Genomic DNA, 15645 nt, shown 5'->3' on the forward strand with positions numbered 1-15645 from the left:
CAGGTGCAGTCCGTCACACCTGTAATCCCAGCACTTGGGGAGGCCGAGGCCAGAGATTGCTTGAGCCCAGGAGTTCAAGAGCAGCCTAGGCAATATAGCAAGACCTCGTCGCTACAAAAAAAAAAAAAAAAGGAAAAGGAAAAAAGCCAGGCATGGTGGCACACGTGTAGTCCCAGTTACTCAGGAGGCAGAGGTGGAGGCTGCAGTGAGCTGTGTTTGTGCCACTGTACTCCTGACTGGGCAACAGTGTGAGACCCTGTCTCAAAAAATACATAAATATTTAAGTATCCACCCGAACTGACAGCCTTATAGTACCGGGGTGGGGGGGGTCACTGTTACTGACAGACACACTTGAAAAAGATGAAACCACTCACTGGTAAGATAACAGTTGGTCACCAAAAGGCAAAGATGCCAGCATGATGATCATAACCTTCAAACATAATCAGAAACCCAGTGGATGGAGATTTGCCAAGAAACAGCAGGTCTTGGAGATACAGTAACCAACTTAGAGAATGGAATACCTCATAAAGGTGACATGCCCTTCAGTGGTGATGAAACCAGTCTTTGAATCAGAGAAAGGCGCAAAGGAAAGCAGCATGTTCCCAAGGCACACATGCCAGGAGAAAACAAGCCCACCAGCAGGAGGCCTGCCTTTAACACTCACCTGCTGGTGAGAGAGCAGACGAGGCTGCAGCCACATCAACCCTGGCTCTCCTATGTAACATTCACTCAGGACTGCCCGTGCCCCTCCAACGGGCTCAGCGCCATTCATGTTGCTTATCTGTTAACCTCTTCCCCAAACCCTGCTCTTCCAGCAGACGGCGCACACACTGTGCCACACGTGTGGCTGAAAGGATAGCCATGTGTGGGGATAGCCGGAGGTGCGGTCGCTCCCCAATTACTACATTTTCCCTCTAAAAACTTAAAAGTGTCACATTTCAAAACACCAGCTTCTTTAGTAAACCGGTTTTTCTGTACATAACCCAGACAGGCACCTCTCTGGGGCCCCCATGTCTACACAGAGTTGGGCACTGCCCTGGACTCTCATTTACCTAATGGACAGCTGGTGCAACTTTATCAGCTGTCAGCCTTAAATGAAGAGGCTCAGAAAATACGGGGAAGTGTCGAGCACATTCAAGCACGCAGTTTGAGGATGGCCACCTGGGGGATGGGCTCTACACAAACAGGGTCAGCGTTCCACAGTGGAAAGTTAAGGCTTCACTCATATAGGCAGGAGCCGACATGTCGCAGAGTCATGCCGTTTTCCACAGACCAGTGTGTGCGCTATGGCAATATGACCCATTACAGATGGCTGCACTCCACAAAGTGAGGAGCAGTGATCTCAGGGGCCTCATCTCTGATGCATTTGGTCGTTTATAGGGAAAGAAAGGCAGAGGTTGCAGCTGTATGCTCCGTGGCTCCAGCTGCATAGCTGCATTCCTTCCAAGACTCAATATTTTTTGAGTGCTTTTTTAAATTTTAGTTTCAGGGGGCACATGTGTCCCTTTGCTACATGGATATGTTGCATGGTGTGGGGTTTGGGTTACTTTTGAACTCATCACCCAAACAGCGAACATAGTGCTCAATAGGTAGCAGCTTTTCAACCCTTGTCCCCTTTCTCCTTCCCTCCTCCCTTTTGGAGGCCAGAGTAAAGTTCCAATGGCTTGAAGTTTGAATTAAGTTTGACTTACTCAGTTTCACACAGCTTTATAACCAAAGGTCACACAATCATGCTACCCCTTAGTGAGGAAAGCAAGGGGCTCTGTAGCATCTTGGCTGTTATGTGAGCGATGTGCACTAATGCAGCCTTCATTCAAGCTCTCCTCTCCTTCCTCCTCAATTCAGGATCTATCGAGGGGAAGGTGATGGTCTGTGACACAGGTCACACTTACAGGATCCCTGTAGCATGGAAACAGAGCAGTGTCGTCTGATCTCAAGGTGGTTAGGATGTTTCCAATTCCCATGGAAATTTTTTTACTAGTTCCTACCACAAAGCTGCTTACATTTGCAGGCGGGTGGGGGGGTGGAATCAAATGGTCTCACCTGCATTTTCACTGCTATGACCTCTTTTCTGGATCTGAGAGGGAGTACAGCAGGTACCTGTCCCAGGTGGCGGGCCACATCCCTGGCTCTCTGCTTGCAGAAGAGGTGCCAGGACACAGCCCTCGAGAAGTGTAGAGAGGGCACAACTGAGAGATGCTTAAGGAATAAGGGGAGCCAGGTTAAAGATCCAGTTGTTACCACCTGAGCCTAATGTTACCACTAATGGTGGATGTCAGATACTATGTGGCCCTGCTGTGCACAGGGGCCCAGGAGCTGCCCCGAAAGAAAGCAGCAGCTTGGATTAACCGAGCCTTTGGATCCAATTTCTTGTTTGTAGGCAGTGCTAAGGATGGAGGAGTGAGTTGAACACCTCAAACAACAGTGTGTTCAGGAAAAGCTGCGAGGGAAGGGACACAGGGGGCTCCTGTTTCCAACATCAAAAGATTTCAGAGATAGAACAACCATATATGATGCGTGATCATGGTTTTGGGAAAAAACAGCTAAAAGGTACATTCCAGACAATTGGGAACATATATATATGTATTAGATGATACAGGAAATTAATTTTGTTAGGTGTGCCAATCATATTTACTTATGCAGGCAGCATCATTTTTTTTTTTTTAGAAATATATGTTGAAGTACTTGGGGGTGATACGGTGTCCGTAATTTACTTTTAAATGGTTAAATGTATGTATGGACACACAAAGCAAATATGACAAATACAACCATTATTGAATCGCAGTAGCTGAGTTTATGGATGTCCATTGTACTATATACTTTTGCATAGATTTTATTTTTCATCATAAAAAAATGTAAAAACTGAAATACTTGTCAACCCCCCCATCTCGAAAAAGCCAAATTGAAATACACCTGGTTAATTATGAGAATTAACCACTATCTGAGGATTAAGTGTGATGTGTTTCCCTTCCTTCATCCCACTGGCCTCAGGAATGGAAAATACTTTAAAGGGAGAAAAAACTAAAACTGTGACCATGAGCCTCCACCCCATCCTGTCCTGTCTGCTTCTTGTGTCAGAGCCACTAAGGGAAAAATCACTAAGTTGTCACAATGGCTGGGTGCAGTGGCCTACAACCCAGCACTTCGGGAGACTGAGGCAGGAGGATCACTTGAGCCCAGGAGTTGGAGGCTGTACTGAGCCCTGATCATACCACTGCATTCCAGTCTGGGTGACAGAGCAGGACCCTGTCTCTAAAAAGATTTTTTAATAAAAACAAAAAATAAATGGTCACACATTCCTAAGATGCATTAGGCTTTGCTGGGAGATGGCCCTTCTAGTTCACCATTGAGCTTAGCATTTGCTGCTGTTAAAATTAGAATAACCTTTATTCAGGATGTGCTCCTCCAAGATGAAACGGATGTCCGATTCTGGGAGCCGGAGGAACACGCTGCAATGCACTTTCAGACTCTGCAAGGAAGAGTGGGCAGGCACACAGAATCTCAGGAAGACGGTTCAGGGCGGCGGGGACATTCATCATGTGTTTACCATCGGCTCTGACAGCCCGGCTTGAAGCTTCCTTCTAAGGATAGAGACTGAGCAGAGATTCCATGTGTCCTGGGCCTCAGTGGATAAAATTAGAATATGCAGGAGCCTGGGCAAATGAACCTATGACCCTGGGCAGCTGGCAGACTTTAAAAGCGAATTCCAGGTACAAGTCTGTTTTTTTAAACATCTGCCCAAGGCTGCCATGGACCAAATTCCTAAAGATACCTTGTTGCCCTAGAAATGTCTCCAAAACTCAATACCCCACTAGTTTTCCTACTCTGTCTAGAGACTTGGCTCCCACCTCCCCCAATTACATGACCTTCTTCCATCAAATCCACTCTCCACACAAAGAAGAAAACAACACCTAATTCTGATGAAAACGTCTGGCCATGGGACAAAGCCCTGCAGGGCCCAGCTTTGGCCTTAATGGAAGGCAGGGTTAGGGGTATGACACTAGCCCCCCGCAAGAGCTCTGCTTCACCTCACACAACCTCCCTGGTCCTCACTCTGGGTGAGGTAGAAATGTCACTGGCTCTACTTCCTGTTGATGTGGGGACATTGATCCTCTCTAGGGTTGAGAACCAGGATTTAGACCGAGAAATGGACTTTATGGCGTCAAGGGAGAAACAAGCAAGAGAAGAGCAGAAAATGAACAAAATGAACAGGAGGGGACCACAATGGACAGTGGTTCACAGAAGAGGGCCTGTTTTAGAAGAAAGAAGAAGCCTCTTGGGGGTGGCGCACAGGTGAGAAAAGCCATGGGTCAGGGCACCAAGGAGCCAGCCAGGTGAGCAGGACCCTCGGTGGCACAGGTGCCCCAGGATCTGCAAGAGGATTCTATGAAAGCGCATGCTTAAAGAGGCTGCAGGTGAGCCTGCCCGAGAACACCTCCCACACGAGTTGCCCCACGCTCCCCAGGTTTGGCCCCTCCACTGGCTGTTCGGCAGTTCCAGCCCTGAAGCCCCTCGCCCCTCCTCACAGGGCCTCCCACCATCCGCAACCCTGTCCTCACCCACCAGCTTCCTCAGCAAGCAATTCTTTAAAGTGAATCAATTTTAAAGAGTATTAAGAATGTTATAGCATAGATAGCACTCGCGTTACAAAAATGAGAAATCCAAGAACTGAAGTTCAGAAGGCCCACACCAACCACACCCCCCGACTTTTCTCATGTAAACAGGAGGGCATTTCAGAACCCCACTGGCACATGCTGCAGGGACAGGGCTCCTCCCTTCTGCTTCCAGTGCCTTCTGCTCCCTGGGCCCAGTGCTCAGCCATGGAAGGAGCCAGTGCAGCTGTCACGCGGGCATCTCCTGTGGGCATCTTGTGAGGGGGGCTGTCATGCGGTGGCTGCACAGGAAGCAGCCCTGGTATCTGGGGCTGGGTGGCAGCCGGCACGGGACCCAAACCTGGGCCCTACAAACCCTGGGGACCATGTCCCAGTGGAAGCACCACCCTGGGCCAAGACCCTGAAACACTAGAGAAGCTTTGGGAAGGTGCTTTCATGTAGAATGGAGGGAGACAAAGTGGCTTCCTGGCACTTGGGTGGGAGGTGGCAGGGGCTGCATGCAGAGCTGGGATGCAGGCCTGAAAGCTGCATCTCCTCCACCAAGAGCACCCCAGACCCCGACCTCAGCAGTAGGCAAGGGTTGGGGAGGATGTGCCTTCAAGCTGATCGTGTTTTGAATACTTAATAGAACATGCTGCAGTCAGGCCAGGCTGAGGCCGGGCCCACAAGTGGATCCCGCAGAGCACAGCTCAGATCACCAGAGGCCCAGAGTAGGGAGTTGCCCAGGCTGCACTTGTGTTGCTGGCACAGGCCACGGCCTCCTGAGACGGAACTCAGGCCACCACACACCTTATGAGGGATGCCATCCATCCAGCCAGGGGAGGCGCAGACTTGACAAAGACTCCCCAGAACCACACAGCACCAAACCCCATCAGGGCCCAGCAACTTCAAAACAAGCTCAAGGCCAAACGGCTGTCTGCCTTGGTGCAAAGATCCCAACTTCAGCATCTGACCCCACAACCCACACCAGAGGGGGACCTCCCTAGGGAAATGCCAGAGGTCATGGTGGCAGGTGGCGCCTTCCAGAAGGGAGCCCCAACGCTCTCACAGTGGCTCAGACCTGGTGCAGGCATGCCCCTTTCCTGCCGAGACTCTGGGGACATGGCCTTGGCCTCGAGCCTGTCCATCCTCAGCAGGCTGTCCCTGGTGGTCTGTGTGAGCTTCCCTGCACCTGTGATACTTTGCCTCATTCCTGGGAAATGCTGCATAAATACCCACAACTGAATGAAGGTTGCCCTTCCTCCGCACCTCAGCCTGCAGTCTCCCATCATCTGGTGTCATTCCACCTGCCACAGAACAAACTCATTCCAGGCGTTCAAGAGCGGGACTCTTGGACCTCACTCAGCATCTATAAAATGGGCACAGCAATGCCGGCATTGCAGGACTGTGCTAAGGCCCCAGAGGGAGGCAAGGGCAAAGCACAGGTGTCTTGACGGGTGTGGCGCAGGTAAGCGTCAACGCCTGCTGGGGCCCAGTAAGGCAAGGCCGCAGGCTGGTGTTGCTGCTCTAAGCCCTGCCACCTGCCCCCTCCCTAAAAAGCAACAGGAGCTCAGATAGATGTCGCCTGAGCCCCTCCCAGCCGACTGCAGCAGCAGAGGCAGCCGAGCCTCCTCCAAAGCCCATAGGAACAGGGAGGCAACGTGGTCAGGCAGCCCTGCCACTTGTCACTGTTTAAAAATTAGGTTATTTGTTAATAATCTAATAACAAGTACATAACCTAAATAAGAAGTACTTAAAGTTTCATTGTGCTCACTTCTAGTTTTATTTCTGAGCTGAGGTTTTTTGGCAGAAAGTTTAGTTGAATCCTCAAACACAGCTGGCTGTATGAGCTGGAGTTTTCCACCTCAGGGAACTGAAATATATTAATTCAATCAAAAATAGTTTACTTCCTCAGGGGAAGTAAACTGATTTTGTTTTGTTTACCTCCCTCCCACCCCAGCCTTTCACTGTGCCAAGTCATTGCCTAAATTTAATAGCTTGACATTCTGGGAGGCCAATGGCTTTCACCTGGGGAGGGAGGGGGGAGGTCAGCAAGGGGTGCATTTTCAGCTCACCGCGCTCAAGTTGAGAAGGAAAGAGATGGACCTGACACCTCCTAAGGCTTTCAACCCAGTGGAGTAGAAAGCCCCAGACACTGCAACATTCCTGCCTGGCAAGAGGTCCCCTCTGTGCCTGAACTGCACTGAACTGACTCCACCCCAGGCTGTGCCCGCTTCACAGTTTGGTAAATGTTGACTTCCCACGATGCCCACATGGAAGCTGCACCTTGAGGAGGAACATGATGCACGCACGCAGCCAGACAGCAGGACACCCGCGTGAGAGGCAGAGGCGCTTCAGAGATGGCACCAGCAGGACCCCAGGCTTCCAGTTGCTGCCTCGCTTCCCCGCGATCCGAGGTGGAGCTGCTGAGACAGCAATGGCATGTCTAGGAAGCACCACAGGTATACACGCACTGTGTTTGTGAATAGTCAGTACTCTTTCCTAGTATTTTTTGACATACTCCAGAAACATTAAAAACAGAGGTAAAATTCACCCCATTAATTCTTTCATTTAAACATAACTATTAAAATGTATCATTTATTACATATCTTACTGTGCTTCTTCACAGCAGCAAGGGGGACACGCTCCAGCTCCAACGGGAACGTGTCCGCATCACCAGATGACCCGTGTTCTTGCGGCAACAAAGCAGCGAAAGGTGGGTTTGCCTCATCAAAGGCCGCCAACACCAGTGCGCTAACGTCAGATTGTCTTGTGTTAAAAAATACAGATTGCCAAGAAAAACTGGCTTTTAATAAAATAAATGCATTGTTAAATCTCATGTTCTCAGGAGTCAACATAGCAGAGAAGTAAAAGTACAGTGTACTGATGATAGATAAAAGCACCAGGTATTGACAACAAGGAGATAAAATCCACATCCAAGATCTCAGAGACCCTGGCCCCGGAGGGCAGGTGGAACCGGCGATGGAAGTCCACAGCCGGTCCCTCACCTGCCAGCAGCATCATCAACTCTTACCCACCTGCCGATGCCATTTAAAAGTAAAACCTTCTTGGCTGTGGCTACTGGGGTCAGGTGCTCCCGCAACAGAGCCAGAAGCACTGCAGGCATGGAGCAGTATAAACCCTTGCCGTGACCTGGAAGAGGTGATCCCAGTATCATGTCTCATCCTACTGCATCACATCAAATCTGCTCAGCAATTGCTCTTGACAGTACTTTGTCTTTTCCTTTCCTGCAGTACCAGGGAAAAGGGCACAAAAAGCCCAAAAACATGACAAGTGAGTGCATATAATTCAGTCAACCCTCACAGTCCTTAAAACCAAAAAACCCCCATGAAGCCTGTGCGGCTCCCGAGGCCACATGACCAGATCAGTGAGGCTGCCAGTACTCAGCATGCTGCCGTTAGAGAGAGTCCCCCCTGCATGTTAACTCCCAGTAACAACAACGGGTGCTGTGCTGATGACCTCAGAACGTGGCAGGCTCCTGGGCCATCACAGTGACTCACAGCAGTCCTAACAGACAGGCCTGCTGCTTCCTATTGTGCATGAGGAACAAGGTCTCTCAGGCAGAGCTGCAAACACCCACATGGTGGTGAGTCCAGGACAGGGCCTCACATGTGGCATCATCGCCACCTCAGGATGGGCAAAGGGATGCATGGCACACAGGCACGCTGGATACTAAGTGTGACCTTCCAGTTGTCAGGACCTGTACTGGTAATCCCAGTCAACATCACCTTCCATAGCAGTCTCTCTTGGCCCCCCACCACACAAGGGACCCTAGGCGGTGTGCCCCAGGGGGTGGCGTCCCCGCTGTCCCAGGGCTGTCAGCCCAGCAAGGAAGAGACGCCCCACAGAAAGAACATCTTGAACACAGCCATGACAAGAAGGACGATCAGGAAGCTCGGTGTGAGCATCTGGGCTTAAGGGAGGGCGGCTCCACGGAACCGTTCCGCTGACCTCTAAAGACAGGAGACAAAGGGTCATGAACCAAGTGGTGGTGATCAGCCCCTAACCTGGAGACTTCCACAGCCAAAGAAGCTACCAGAGAAACGTGTGGTGCCAGTTGCCTCCCACTCCGGGGCACATCACTCAGCCCAAATTCTCAGTGGGCTTCAGGATGCTGCCTGGGGGTGATGATATGGCTCTGAGCATGGACCCATCCACAGCTGCCCGCCTGCTGCCTCGCTCCCAAGGCCCTGCGTTCCTGCCTAAAGCTCACTGGAAATGTCTCTGTCTACACCACCACCACTTTAAACACCCATAGTTGTCTTCCTGGAGGTGGCAGCTTTTATAGCAACTACACCAGTGAGTCCTAAATTCCTAGCAGGGGCTGATGAGCACCAGCTGTATTCTGCAAAGCCCCTCACCCACCCAAACCCTGTGCCTCCTGCCTTTAGCTCTCTATAATTAAAGTGTTTAAATAAACAAGAGCCTTTGGTTATAGCTATTCAAGACTCATCTAAGATGCAGAAAACCTAATCTAAGATTAGGAAGTGTTCAATATTTCACAGCTTCACCAATATCCTTCAAGCTTCACTATTTTCTCCTCAAAGCTCTCTGAGAATACCCTCACTTTATAAACAGAAAAGAAAGCCTGAAGGTCGGCAGCTGGGACCCCTCTCGGGGCTGGTGCTGCGGACCAAGGCCTCAGTGAAAGGGCCACACTGAGCAGCCGCAGATTACTGCCGGGCGCCGTCTCTACTTGGTTACCAAATAACACAGCTCCAGTGTTTGAAATATTGAGCTGTCTTCTTTCAGTAGAATTTTACACTTTTGAACAACTGACAAAAGCTAGTTCACTTTTCTGTTATTAGCTAAAAGCTTAAGTTTTCATTTCCATATGATTGTTCCTTCACAATAGGAATCTCAAAGGTTCTCAGGTAACAGAGTAGTGCTTTTTCTTAAATAGGTGCAGTCAACTGGCTGGACTTGCAGCTTCCCTAACAGCAGACCAGTCCTGAGCCCAGCAGCCAGTGAGAGGTGGCGGTGGCCTGCCCCATCCCCCTCAGGGCTGCTAGCAACAACCAGATGCCAACGCACAAGGCCCCCAATGGCAGGGTGAGGGCTGATGGCCACTGCCAACCACTGACAGAGCCACCACAGCAGCTCTATTAGGTCTGAAGAACTAGAAAACAATAAATCACTTAAATCTGAGGCTGAACTGAGCATAATTTCATCTGATTCAGCCCTCAGTTTGATGTCTCATATCCACAATTAGAAACAATTTTGGGATTACAGAACTGCAGGCCAAGAGGGGAATCACTTGTTGCTGCAGTCTGAATCCCCAGATGTTGATTCTGGCTGGTGCTGGGTCAGAGAGTTCACGTGGCAAGTCGCAGCCCGAGGCAGACACACTTTTACCAAGCAACACAGCACCTGGATGACGAGGGCTACTCTGTTTCCACTGGGGCTGAGGTCTGCTCAGTGCATTTCTACCTCATCAGCTGGGCTATAACTGTTTTTCTACTAGAAGGAAAAAAATAAGCAGCAAGCTCTCTCAGTCATTCAGCGCTGTTTAAACAACCTTTGGACGACTATGAGCAATTTTTTTTTTTTTTTTTTTTTACAGGGCGTCACTCTGTCACCCAGAGTAGAGTGCTCTCTGCAGTTAAGCATTTTTTGGGGGGCGGGGGAGGGGAAATGATCAAGTTAATGTTGAGCACTGGAAAAAATCATCTTAGCCAGCTGATCTCTTCAGAGCTGACTCAAGAGTGCCCTGCTGGCTGGTCTTTTGGTTGATCAAGCAAATATCAACTGAAGAATGACTAAAAAAACCTAAAGCAAATTAATGGCTAAAACTAAACTGGTGGAGTGACAGAGGGCAGAATGTTTCCCTCACCTGTGAGACAGCCAGAGGATGACCGGAATTACATGGCAGGTGTGGGTGAGAGGCTCAGGCTCTGAGGGCACCAGGCAAGACCGGGGGCAGGGGGGAAGGGGGGGAAAAGTGGGCACCAGTAACATCCATGCTCCCCAGCAAGGGTGGAGTAGGCGACACTGCAGTCCACACTCACCCATGAGGTCAGCGAGAAAGGCCAGGGAATCCAGCTGCCCAGGACGCAGGCCTGAGAAGAGGGATCCCACATGGCCCTGGGCTCCCGGCAAAGCATCTGCACCCCAAAAACACAGCCTCAAAGGCACTGCAGGCTCCAGGGTCCTGTTCCCAAGGGAGTGAACAGCACTCTCTAGAACAGGCCACTGCTTTCTAAAAGAACTTGTTTCTAAGAGATGGTCATCTTTTTTAAAGATACATAAAAATGAATTGTTGCTACTATGTTCATGTTTCTCCACTTGAAAATGAAGAAGTAAAAGCTTAAAGACAGAACTCATGAAATAAAGAACCAAAAACAGCAGCCGGGGTGCCCCGCCACACTGCTGCCCTCCAGAGTGGGGGGCCCTGCACCAAGGACTCAGTCACACACAGGCCATTCAAATACGCAAAAGACACATCTTGAAAACCAAGGTTGAAGTTGTTCCTTTATTTGTGAAAAGTCTACATGTGTTGACCGCATTCTAAAATGAGGCTAAATAGGAAAGGTGCCATTAGCTCTGAGTGATTAAAGCCATCGTAAGCAGATGCCAATAATCATGCAAACCAATAAGGAAAGAGCTTAAAAACAGTATTTTTATTTTTAAAAAACCTCAACATTAAGGAGGAACCCTTCTCTGAAGCACATCACTTTCCTATTAAAAAATAAAAAAAGTACAGTAGAAGGAGCACAGGACAACTCTCTTCACACAAGGAAGCTGTGTGTTTACACAATTCAAACACCCAGAATCAAAACCACATTCTCCCATTAACTTGTGAAGATAATAAATTTGCTTTGATAAGTTCTTTCAAGAAAAGATAATTTTTCTCCCAAAGCACACCAATAAATATTTATATTAAAAACCACAGTTAATTTAATCAGGCACAGAAGAAAAAATCATTTTTACATTAGTCTTTGTAGATAAGAAAAATTTGATTTACAGTGCATATTCCAATCCCAATCTGGGTTTGTCCTCAAATTTTGAGAAATAGCATAAAGAACTATTTTGCCAACTGTGCGTCACAATTCTATGATTGACGTGAGTTGCAGGCACTTAGCGTTCCAACAGAGGCACGGCAACCGCAGCCATCACAGCCACAGAGCTCCCCACAACATGGGAAGCGTCCCCATCTCCCCACACGCATGTGATTTCCAGAGTTTCAAACACAGTGTTTACATTCCTGTGCAGCAAGACCATGTTAGCCAAAAACAAACCTACACTGACTTCCGCTGGAAAGTATTTGCAGAAGTCATGAAATGGTGTATGTTTTTACTATCCCAGCAAGCACTTCTCTAGGGAAAAGGACAGTTACGACTATTTACCTGAGGAAACTTAGAATTTGTCAACTTAGCTGTTATACTAAAAATTATGAACTTGTCTCTGTATTATGGAACACAGAAAACCTCCACAACTTCACCATTTCAAGGTTCTAATACAAACTGGAATTTTTGTTTGAACACCACTTGAAGCATGTCCCCCCTTTCAAGACTTGGTAAGTAAACTTCTTGTTCTATTAAAAAAAAAAAAAGTAGATGATTGACAGAAGGCTAGATGGATGTAGACTGAGAGAAGACAGACATAGAGGACAGGTGAATAGATACGGATGATTGATAGGTATAAGTGATTGACACAGATTATAGATTTAGCTAGATGGATGCAAAAGTAATTGCTGTTTTTTCCATAATAGATGACAGATCAAGTAAACCTGTTCTATTAAAAAACATGCAGACACTGATAACACTGCCGTGTGTTCTGCCATCAGGCACACTCAGTTATTCCACAGGAACAAACGGAAGGAACATCCACACGCATGAAACAGCACAGGAGTGCATGCCGAGCAACTCAGGAAAGGGTTTTTGTCTTGTTTTTATGTGAGGGGAATGCACAGTGTAACTGGAGGTTTTATTTTACTTTTAAACAAAAAAGAAAAATATACCTTTTCTTTCAAACCACTTTTATCTAAGAGATATCTGCAGGACTTGCTGATAAGAGCCAACCTTCCAGGGACACATAACTGGCACCTGATACTGTGCAGGATCACATTGTCAAGGACAGTAAGCAGACAGAAAAAGAACGCGCGAGATGCTCTCAAACTGCTCGTCGGTTATTCTTGTGGAAAAAACACAGCTTCTTACAGATCTAACACCAATCACAATAGGCATCTCGCTTTGCAAGAACAAACATACGAGCCTAATAAAAAAGAGGCACTTCAGTATTTTATGCACAGTCTTAACTCTCTATAATGAGCAAGACAATGTTTCCTAAATGAAATTATCGAGTGACTAAAATTTATCCATACTTCTTTAATCTGTAAACAAAAAGAGCAAATGTTTTAAGAAATAAAGGGACCGATTTAGAAGTTCAAAAGAGGTAAAAATAAAATTCCAAAAAAGAACCACTGTTACTATCCAGTGGACACACAAGAGGCTATTCCTCCCTCAGCAAAAGATGAACATGCATTTTAAGATACTGACATTTTACTCCCAAATATAACCTTTGCTTTTCCAGTATTTGTTTACATATTTGTTTAATAAGAACAAAGTTTAATTTGTCAAGTTAAACAAAATTTAACATAACTTTGGAAGATTCATCTTACCTCCTGACTAATTTTCTAGCAAAAGAAAAGAACTGCATGACAGCTGCATTTATATGTGCTACATACAAGAAAAAGGTACGGAAGTTCTGAAACAGAACTACAACAGAGAGCAGCATGAAAATCATTTTGTGAGAAACTGCAAATCATTACTGCTGTATTATGGGAGAGCATCATAAATTCACATCTCCAGTTTCTGCAAAACATGGACTGATAGGTGAATATTTCTGCAATAAGGCAATCAAATGTACAATCCCTGCACGTGTTCACCAAGGAGTCACAGTGTGTGTGAGAGTTCATTAAATAAAGAAACAGAGGTCCAAATATGAAATATAGGCAAAAAGTAGACTCTCTATTCTTTCTAACGCGGAAAAGACTCAACAACTACATGGTATACTAATAAAAGGCCACCATGTCGGGGCACACTTGCCACGCAGCCCCCCTCACTCCGCCTCCTCCGGGCTGTCTGTCAGGTGGCCTTTACTCTGCCGTCGGATGCTCACCAGCCTCCCTGCCGAGCGCAGGCTCCACCTGGAGCTGTTTGCAGAGCTGGCCAGGCTGGTGTACTTGGTCGAGCCCTTGGCGTCATCCTCCCAGCCTGACCAGGATGGGTGGCCACCCACGGTGTCCTCAGGGTCAGCCGATATGTCTTCAAGAGCAAGTTTTGGAGGCTCCCAACCTTCAATTTCATCTGGTTTTTTAGACTGTATATTCTGTTTTAAAACCAAATTGTCCCAAAATCCAGATTTCTTCTCTGCCTTCAACTCTTCTTTTAATCGTAAGTTAGTTCTATAGGAGATGAAAGAGTTAGGTGTTGGTGACCCAGGTCTTAGGGCCTCAAGCTGTATCCATTTTACAAACATAAAATTCTTTAAAATTTTAAAAAATTGTTTAGAAAACTAACACAAGTCTATATGAAAAGTTTCAAATATTAAAATTAAGGAAAAATTAGTCACTATATGTTGTTAATGAAGTGTGTAAAAGCCACATTTTAGGACACCACTTGGCAATACATAAGCAAAGAACTAGTTCTGACAAGAAAGAAGTATTATCACACAAGAGAGAACCTCAAGGCAATAGGAAGGTGGTACTCAAGATTTTGAGCAAATCAGATCTATGAGAATCCAGGGTCTAGATTAAGAAACAAGGGAAATCTATTCAATTTATCAAATAGGTTTTCAATTGGATTAATATAGCAAGGTAAGGTCAAGCATTTAGTAGGTAATTTACTCAACAAAAATAAGAATTCAGAACACCATCTACTATAAAAAGGAAATGGTAGCAAGCGACAGCTACTGAAGAAAAGATCCCAAACTACTCTTCACCCTGACTGTCCGCGAGCATCACCTGGGAACATTTTTAAGAACACCAGTGCCCAGGCCCTCTCCTTCCAGATGCTGATGTATTAGCAGGTCGCCTGACAACCAGGGAACCAGTTTACCCATCCTCTACAGATGAAGAATGAAGGTGAAGTCACAGCTCCGCCAGAGCACGAAGGGCCATGTGTCTGTCCTCAGTGCACAGAAGTGCAGAGAAGCAGACCGGGGGCCCACAGTCCTCAAACAAAAGCCAACTCTGTACTTGTAGACTCACCAGGACTCATCTTCTAATCAAACAGCTTCCATAACACGGAGCAAATATGCCATTGGTAATATCGTTGGGTAGTCACTGAGCTTACATTTTCAACTTTACACTTTTTAAAAATTCTGAAACACTGATAATGAAGTAGCAAGGTCAGTTTAAATTTATTCAATTCTCTAAAATCTTTTACAGTTTACCAGTCAATCCTTTGTATTTTTAACAGTGGTTTTTTTGGTGGTGGTTGTTTTTATTTTGTTTTGGTTTGGTTTTTTTCTGAAACTACTAAAAATCTTAAGTGAGGCTACAGGCTGCTTTAAGGCTAATAAGTTCAATTTATAATTCTAAGTTATTTTCCACTTTTCCATAACCTTTCAAAATGCCAACAGAGACCCTCATGACCTTTTATCCAAAGTACAGTTTCTTTTTTTTTCATCGAACAACACAACTCATTTCTGTTTTTGTTTTGTTTTGTTTTTGAGACAGAGTCTTGATCTGTCGCCTCCGTCTCCCACAGGTTCAAGCAATTCTCCTGCCTCAGCCTCCTGAGTAGCTGGGATTATAGGCACATGCCACCATGTCCAGCTAATTTCTGATTTTGTTTTTTAGTATAGACGGGGTTTCACCATGTTGGCCAGGCTGGTCTTGAACTCCTGACCTTGTGATCTGCCTGCCTTGGCCTCCCAAAGTGCTGGGATTACAGGCATGAGCCACCATGCCCAGCCCATTTCTGTTTATTCACAAGGGATGGATGTTAACTCCGAAGCACACATCATGAAATCCATGACCGTCTGCCACTCAACAGGGACAGACGGAGAGGGGAGGGAAACATGGACT

General features: G+C 46.9%; 1 protein-coding gene across 2 annotated transcripts in view; it reads right to left on the reverse strand.

The window, feature by feature from the left end:
- Positions 1–11058: 11058 nt before the first annotated feature.
- The window catches only part of TDRP (testis development related protein), a 55404-nt gene continuing 50817 nt past the window's right edge, over positions 11059–15645 (reverse strand). The window contains exons 3-4 of one of the 2 annotated variants that reach the window (XM_009454724.5): positions 13734–14019; positions 11059–12945 (exon numbers count right to left, since the gene is read on the reverse strand). In XM_009454724.5, the coding sequence (XP_009452999.1) occupies positions 12847–12945; positions 13734–14019 (385 nt within the window). In that variant the 3' untranslated portion in view covers positions 11059–12846. Of the gene's footprint in view, positions 12946–13556; positions 14020–15645 lie in introns of those variants that run through there. The other variant, XM_016959033.3, reaches the window with a different exon arrangement.

The sequence above is a fragment of the Pan troglodytes genome, chromosome 7 (genome assembly GCF_028858775.2).
Source record: "Pan troglodytes isolate AG18354 chromosome 7, NHGRI_mPanTro3-v2.0_pri, whole genome shotgun sequence".
NCBI lineage: Eukaryota > Metazoa > Chordata > Mammalia > Primates > Hominidae > Pan > Pan troglodytes.